The sequence below is a fragment of the Phacochoerus africanus genome, chromosome 2 (assembly GCF_016906955.1).
Source record: "Phacochoerus africanus isolate WHEZ1 chromosome 2, ROS_Pafr_v1, whole genome shotgun sequence".
Taxonomy (NCBI): Eukaryota; Metazoa; Chordata; class Mammalia; order Artiodactyla; family Suidae; genus Phacochoerus; species Phacochoerus africanus.
In genome coordinates this window covers 203649623-203657341 of record NC_062545.1, presented here as the reverse complement: position 1 = coordinate 203657341, position 7719 = coordinate 203649623, and the positions used below count along the sequence as shown (strand labels likewise).

The 7719-nt window shown below is 37.4% G+C and overlaps 1 protein-coding gene across 1 annotated transcript; it reads left to right on the top strand.

Moving 5' to 3' along the window:
• Window positions 1-334: 334 nt before the first annotated feature.
• On the top strand, window positions 335-2589 carry KLHL9 (kelch like family member 9). The gene has a single exon (XM_047767573.1). The coding sequence runs from the start codon at window positions 342-344 to the stop codon at window positions 2193-2195; it is 1854 nt and encodes a 617-aa protein (XP_047623529.1). The 5' UTR covers window positions 335-341; the 3' UTR covers window positions 2196-2589.
• The last annotated feature ends 5130 nt before the right edge of the window (window positions 2590-7719 follow it).

Below are 7719 nucleotides of genomic sequence, written 5' to 3'. Positions count from 1 at the left end.
GGAACCGCAGGACGTGGCGGCACCTCCCCCTTTGCCGGCAGCGGAACTGCAGGAGGAGCGGCAGCACAGGCCGGACGAGGTGAACCGGGTCACTTAACTGCTTTCAGGTGTTGAATCATCTACATAATAATCAGATTTGAGGTCCACAGCCCTTTGTGGTCCTGCTGCAGAACAATATTCAGTGTATGACTGGTGTGTTCTGAGAGGCGCCACGGCGATTGTTTGCCCTTGATAAGGAACGCGAGCTCTCTTGCTCTTGGGACATCCTCGGTTCCTTTAAAGCTTGCAGGTCGTAACCTCCTTGTCCGGCATACATCTTTGTGCAACAGGAAGGCTTTCACATGAAAGTGTCTCTTGGTAACGGTGAAATGGGCGTCTCTGCCCATTTACAGCCTTGCAAGGCAGGAACCACACGGTTTTTTACCAGCAATACTCACAGTTCGGTGGTATTGCAAGGCTTTGATCAGCTTAGAATAGAAGGATTGCTTTGTGATGTGACTCTGGTACCAGGTGATGGAGATGAAATCTTCCCTGTTCATCGAGCTATGATGGCGTCTGCTAGTGATTATTTCAAGGCTATGTTCACAGGTGGAATGAAAGAACAAGATTTAATGTGCATTAAGCTTCATGGTGTGAACAAAGTTGGTCTGAAGAAAATAATTGATTTTATTTATACTGCAAAACTTTCTCTTAATATGGACAATCTTCAGGACACACTTGAAGCTGCCAGCTTTTTGCAAATTCTACCTGTTTTGGACTTCTGTAAAGTGTTTCTTATTTCAGGAGTCTCTTTAGATAACTGCGTTGAAGTTGGACGAATTGCTAACACCTACAATCTTATAGAAGTAGATAAATATGTCAATAATTTCATCCTGAAGAATTTTCCTGCATTATTGAGTACTGGGGAGTTTCTAAAACTCCCTTTTGAACGGCTTGCCTTTGTGCTTTCCAGCAACAGTCTTAAGCACTGTACTGAACTTGAGCTTTTCAAGGCTGCGTGTCGCTGGCTAAGGTTGGAAGACCCTCGGATGGATTATGCTGCAAAATTAATGAAGAACATTCGATTTCCACTGATGACACCACAGGATCTCATCAATTATGTGCAGACAGTAGATTTCATGAGAACAGACAATACTTGTGTGAATTTGCTTTTGGAAGCTAGCAATTACCAAATGATGCCATATATGCAGCCAGTGATGCAGTCAGATAGGACTGCCATTAGATCTGACTCTACACACTTGGTTACATTAGGAGGAGTTTTGAGGCAGCAGCTGGTTGTCAGTAAAGAATTACGGATGTATGATGAAAGAGCTCAAGAGTGGAGGTCTTTAGCCCCCATGGATGCTCCTCGTTACCAGCATGGCATTGCTGTCATTGGAAACTTTCTTTATGTTGTTGGTGGTCAAAGTAATTATGATACAAAAGGAAAAACTGCTGTTGATACAGTTTTCAGATTTGATCCCCGGTATAATAAATGGATGCAGGTTGCATCATTAAATGAAAAGCGCACATTTTTCCACTTAAGTGCTCTGAAAGGGCACTTGTATGCTGTTGGTGGGCGAAGTGCAGCTGGTGAACTGGCCACAGTAGAATGTTACAATCCAAGAATGAATGAGTGGAGCTATGTTGCAAAAATGAGTGAACCCCACTATGGCCATGCTGGAACAGTATATGGAGGCTTAATGTATATTTCAGGAGGAATTACTCATGACACTTTCCAAAACGAGCTCATGTGTTTTGACCCTGATACGGACAAATGGACACAGAAGGCTCCAATGACTACAGTCAGAGGTCTGCACTGCATGTGTACAGTTGGAGATAAGCTCTATGTCATTGGTGGCAATCACTTCAGAGGAACAAGTGATTATGATGATGTTCTAAGCTGTGAATACTATTCACCAACACTTGACCAGTGGACACCAATTGCTGCCATGTTAAGAGGCCAGAGTGATGTTGGAGTTGCCGTCTTTGAAAATAAAATCTATGTTGTAGGTGGATATTCTTGGAATAATCGTTGTATGGTGGAAATTGTCCAAAAATACGACCCAGAAAAGGATGAGTGGCATAAAGTTTTTGATCTTCCAGAATCACTTGGTGGCATTCGAGCTTGTACTCTCACAGTTTTTCCACCTGAAGAAAACCCTGGATCACCTTCTAGAGAATCACCTCTATCAGCACCTTCAGATCATTCTTAGGACCAAGTTGTAATACTTTTGCAGTGCATCATGGATGATCCCATACTTCCACTTCAGTTGTATCTTCTTACAGTGATTGGTACAGTTATTAGATTAAAGAGGTAATTGATGTAATTTGTATTGTTTGGCTTAGTATGTTTATCAAATGGTTAACAATGCATTTTAAAAATGTATTCAACATAGCTGTTTTAGCAAATGTAAAAAGATAAGTAGAACAGTGTTTGTTAGATGTCTTTTTGTGGTGTTGTGTAAGTCAAAGTGTAGGTGATGATAGTAAGTGTATATAATTATGTTTATTATGCTTCAAAGATGATAAGTTTTCATCTTTTATGTCAAAACATCAAAGGGAGGCTGCTTGCCCTAATCTAAAATAATAAACAGAAAACATCTCCAAGTCTTAATAGCTACCTCCCTTTTTTCATGGAGTTTTTGACAGCTGCCAACTCCCCAGATTGTGTAGGTACATTCAGAATATGTGGAGAAGAGTCCCTGTCATAGCTCAGTGGTTACCAAACCCGACTAGCATCCATGAGGGTGCAGGTTTGATCCTTGGCCTTGCTGAGTGGGTCAAGAATCCAGCATTGCTGTGAGCTGTGGTGTAGGTCACAGATGCATCTCGGATTCCAAGTTGCTGTGGCTGTGTTGTAGGCCGGTGGCTACGGCTCCAATTCATCCCCTAGCCTGGGAGCTTCCGTGTGCTGCAGGTGCAGCCCTAAAAATTCAAAAAAGACAAAAGTATATGTGGAGATTATTAGTAGACTGGAGAAATAATAAATTCAAAAATATTTACTCAAAAAAATATTATAACCCTAAATCAGGGTTTCATATTTCTTTCTAGGGAGAGGGAGAGAAAAAAAATACATGTGCATACATGCACATGCATACGCTTATATAATTTTAAATTCGATTGGTACTTCAGTTATAGTGCAGTTTTTTTTAAATTTAAATTCTTTTCTTCTACCCAGCAGCTATTTTTATTCAAATGGGAATTCAGTACTAGAGAATAAATGTCTATATGTAGTCTTAATGAATTGACATAGATAAGGGATACAACATTAAATTGACCACCAAATTTGTCATTTGACTGAATTGTTACTACAGATGAAACTTGTATTATTTTTGCTGTTTGTGTATTGTTTTCTGTAGAGTTGCATATATACAGGTTATTCAGCAAAGTTCAGGTCTCAGAATTGCTTTTGCTCAGTAAATTTAGGCCCTGCTACTTTCCACCTTTTTGTTCAGTAAAACTTATGATATGAAAAAGGCAAAGATATATGTTGAATAAAGCTATATAGGATTTTAACTTCAGTCTCCCAATGTAGTCTTTCTAACATGACTATCTAATTTGAAGTGATTGTCCTGTGCTGCTCCAGCCCTTGTGCATCCTGAGCTTTGTGTGATCTGCCTCAAGGCTATGTGCTGTTTTGTATCCAATCAGAAAGATGTTTTGGCTATGTCTAAAGCACAGGACCAATTTCAGATTCCCTAAGGAGGCAGCTATAGAAAGCCTAGGCAGCCTTTTCAATACCAAGCACATCCCTACTGGTCGAGAACCACACAAGGAGATCTAATGGGAACTTATCAGCAAATGGAATCATAGCAGTCCTCGAAAGTAAGTGATTCTGAAAAGGTACTTTCCTGGAATAATTGTCTACCTGAAGAAAAAATTACATATGTACATTTACATGCATATATATTTGTATTCCTATACTAGGAGATTGTCATTGTGTAAATCAGGAACAACCTTCTCTTTATTGACAATCTCATAATAAAACTCAGGAACCAGGACAAAAAGGAATTAGTTTCAAGGGATCTGAACCATACTGCCCGTACAGGTGTTGATTCATTTTAATGTTTTTATGATTTCTGCATTGGCAGAAAATTTCACACTTCCTGTTTCTTAATGACTCAATTTATCACCGAAAATAGCACGTTTGAGTATATTTAGGAAATAGAAAAAGTAGAAATTGCTATTTGTACATTGAATAAGCAAGAAATAGCATCCCAATTATTTCCTTGATTATTGATGAGGTTAAATATTTGTGGTTTTTGAGTAGCTGTGTTTCCCCTTTAATCAAATGTTCATGTCCTTTGCCCTTGTAACACCTATTGGAGTTACTTTCTTTTTCATATCAAGTAATAGGATCTCTTTATATAATAAATGTAATCTAATGGCATTTGTTTGCATTGCTTTTTTTTCCTCAATCTATTAGAGGTTTACAAAGGCGGGGCCATTCAGTTAATTTTTGAGATTTTATTTGTCTTTTGCAGTTTGACCTTTTGGGTATAATTTTGCTATGATTCCTTTATTTTTTTATTTTTTCTTTTTGCCATTTCTTGGGCCGCTCCCGCGGCATATGGAGGTTCCCAGGCTAGGGGTCCAGGCGGAGGTATAGCCACCAGCCTACAACAGAGCCACAGCAACGTGGGATCTGAGCTGCATCTGCAACCTACACAACAGCTCACGGCAATGCCGGATCCTTAACCCACTGAGCAAGGCCAGGGATCGAACCCGCAACCTCATGGTTCCTAGTTGGATTCGTTAACCACTGAGCCACGACGGGAACTCCAAATTCCTTTATTTTTTTACATAGCTTTTTCTTTTGATTTTTTTTTTTTTTGACCACACCCATTGCATGTAGAAGTTGCAGCAGATCCTTAACCCTGTTGTGCCACAAAGGAACTTCCTTTTTTTTTTTTTTTTGTTCAGAGTTTGATATATTTAATTTTTGGTGCTAATTCTGACATGCTGAGATGGTATTGTCCTGCTTCTACACTGCACAAGTTTTTTCCTTTATTGAAAAAATGTTTCTGCCTTCTATGATGTTTGACCCTGTTGCTTTGTAATTAAATACATATTGGTTGGTTTTGTTTTTTTTTTGGCTGTGCCTATGGCATGTAGAAATTCCTGGGCCAGGGATCCAACCCATGCCATGGTAGTGACCTAAGCCACTGCAGTGACAACACCAGATCCTTAACCCACTGTGCCACGAGGGAACTCCCAATAAATATTATTTAGCCAGGTACATTAACTGCTCCATCTATAGCCCCTAGGTTCAGCCTCATACATCCCACCTCTGTCCTTTTACTCTGTAATTCCAGCGTTGACAGGTCTTCTGGTAATCATAAAACGGCTGACTGATGCTTTGCTATACTACTAATTAAATCTGGAATTCCTTCCGTACAGATACGGAAATTTTAGGTGACTGAAAGGATTGGAAATAGATCTTTATTTCATAACCTGATAGTTTTTTTTTTTTTAAAAGGGAAATTTAGACTGTGGAAAAGTATTTAAAAGAGGATAAAAACTTCACACACATAAAAGTGTCCTGTTAACATTTTATTTCTTGTTTTAATTTTTTCTGATGAGTTCAAAGATTAACTTTTGTTAGGTTTTCTGAGTATAAAAATAATTTCTGTACATAAGTGTAGGAAAATAAAAATGAATAAAAGGTGTATATTATCAGTGATTCCACATGTCAAAGTTAACCTCTGTTAATACTAGGTATACTATGCGTGTATATACCGAATACTAGGTATACTATACATATGTACAGACATTTGTCAAGTACTTTTTTTTTTTTCTTTGTGGGCCGCACCCACGGCAGATGGAGGTTCCCAGATTGGGGATTGAATCAGAGCTACAGCTGCTGGGCTATATCACAGCCACGCAACGCAGGATTCAAGCCATGTCTGTGACCTACACCACAGCTTATGGCATCGCCAGATCCTTAACCCACTGAGCAAGGCCAGGGATTGAACCCACAACCTCATGGTTCCTAATCGAATTCATATCCTCTGTGCCACAATGGGAACTCCTCAAATACTTTTCAAATATGCCAAACCTTAAGCTAAAATCAGGATGATAAAAGGAGATAACTTCAGTTTCCAAAGACACACACTGCTATCATTATGGTTTTCTCTAAGTTTTCTAAAATGTGTATGTAGTAGAATATATAAGGTGCTTTTTTCCTAATTATCAAAAACATGTGCATTAAGAAAAAGAAATTCTGTTTTTAAACCAGACAAATCCATACTCAATTTTTTTCCTACTTGCAAAGAGTAGAATTTCTGTAGTTTACCTTTAAAGCAAACACATTTAATCATGTTCCAATTTTTCTGGTTTGTAATTAAAATTATCTTTTTCTGATTATAAAGATAAAATATGCTCCTACAGAAAATTTCATTGAAAATTACAGAAACATAGTATCAAGAAATAAAATCAGTGTTCTATCTGCAGCTCCACAACTGAAAGACCTTGGGGTAAGTTACCTCTCTAAGCTTCATTTCTTCATTTGCCTATGGGATTGGTGGTGTATGTTAAGATATTAAATCACAGTTATAAGGAGATACTATTATAGAATGTGATTAGCATAAAACAGAATTTAGTAAAATGATAGTCATTACTAATTGGCCATCATAATTTTTTACTTTAGTTTTATCTTAATGATTTTTACAAATTCTTTTATTTGAAAGTGTTGAATGTCTATACAATATTTCATCCATGAATGTGCCTTCATATTTTTTTCATTTCTCTATGGGTATATATTTAGTATCTACCCCTAATTTTTTAATCGTAAACCAAGATTTAATATTCTTTCATAAGATTTTGTCCATCTCTATTACCTTGTGGTAAATTCTGAGGAAAACCTGGGTCAAATAGTTTAGGCTTTTTTAGGCTCTTGGAAAAATATTTTGAGGAGTACGAAGATGCATTTCCACCAGAATGTGTTTAGTGACTATTTCAAAGGAAATCTTGGCAGTTCTGGTTTCTTTCTTTTTTTTCTTGGCCACACCTGAAGCATGCAGAAGTTCTGGGCCAGAGATCAAACCTATTCAGCCACAGCAGAGACCCAAAGCCATAGCAGTGACAATGCCAGATTCTTAACCCACTGCACTACACTGGGGAATTTTAGCAGTTCTAATTTCTTATTGTTTGGATTTATATTTCCTTAATTAATGAAAACACTGAATTTTTTGCTTATTGAGCATGTGCACTTTTTCATATGAGAATCACTTTTTCCTGTCTATTACTTTAAGTGTCTTATTAGCTACAAAGATTTTTTTCCTTAATTTATATCATTTTTATGAGGGCAGAACTATTCATTTTTTAAAAATTCAATTATAATTGACATAATAGTTTCAGGTGTACAATATAATGATTCAGTATATATGTATATTATGAAATGATCACCCCAAGTCTAGTAGACATCCATTATCACACATTATTACATAATTTTTTTCTTTTAATGAGAACTTTTAAGATTACTTACTTTCTTAGCAACTTACAAATATACATGGTAATACTAATATTCACCATGCTGTGCATTATATCCCCAGGATTTATTTTTTACCTTTTGACCACCTTCACTCTTTCAATTAAATGGTCAAATATGTCTTATCTTTTTTGAATTTTTTTCTTTTTACTTTTTGGGGGTTAGGTGGGTTTTTTGGTTTGTTTTTTGGCCTCACTCATGACACGTGGGAGTTTTCAGTCCAGGGACTGAAACTTCTCCACAATAGC

Coding starts and splice junctions, on each gene's coding strand:
- KLHL9 (XM_047767573.1), top strand. CDS start 342: ATGAAAGTGTCTCTTGGTAACGGTGAAATGGGCGTCTCTGCCCATTTA.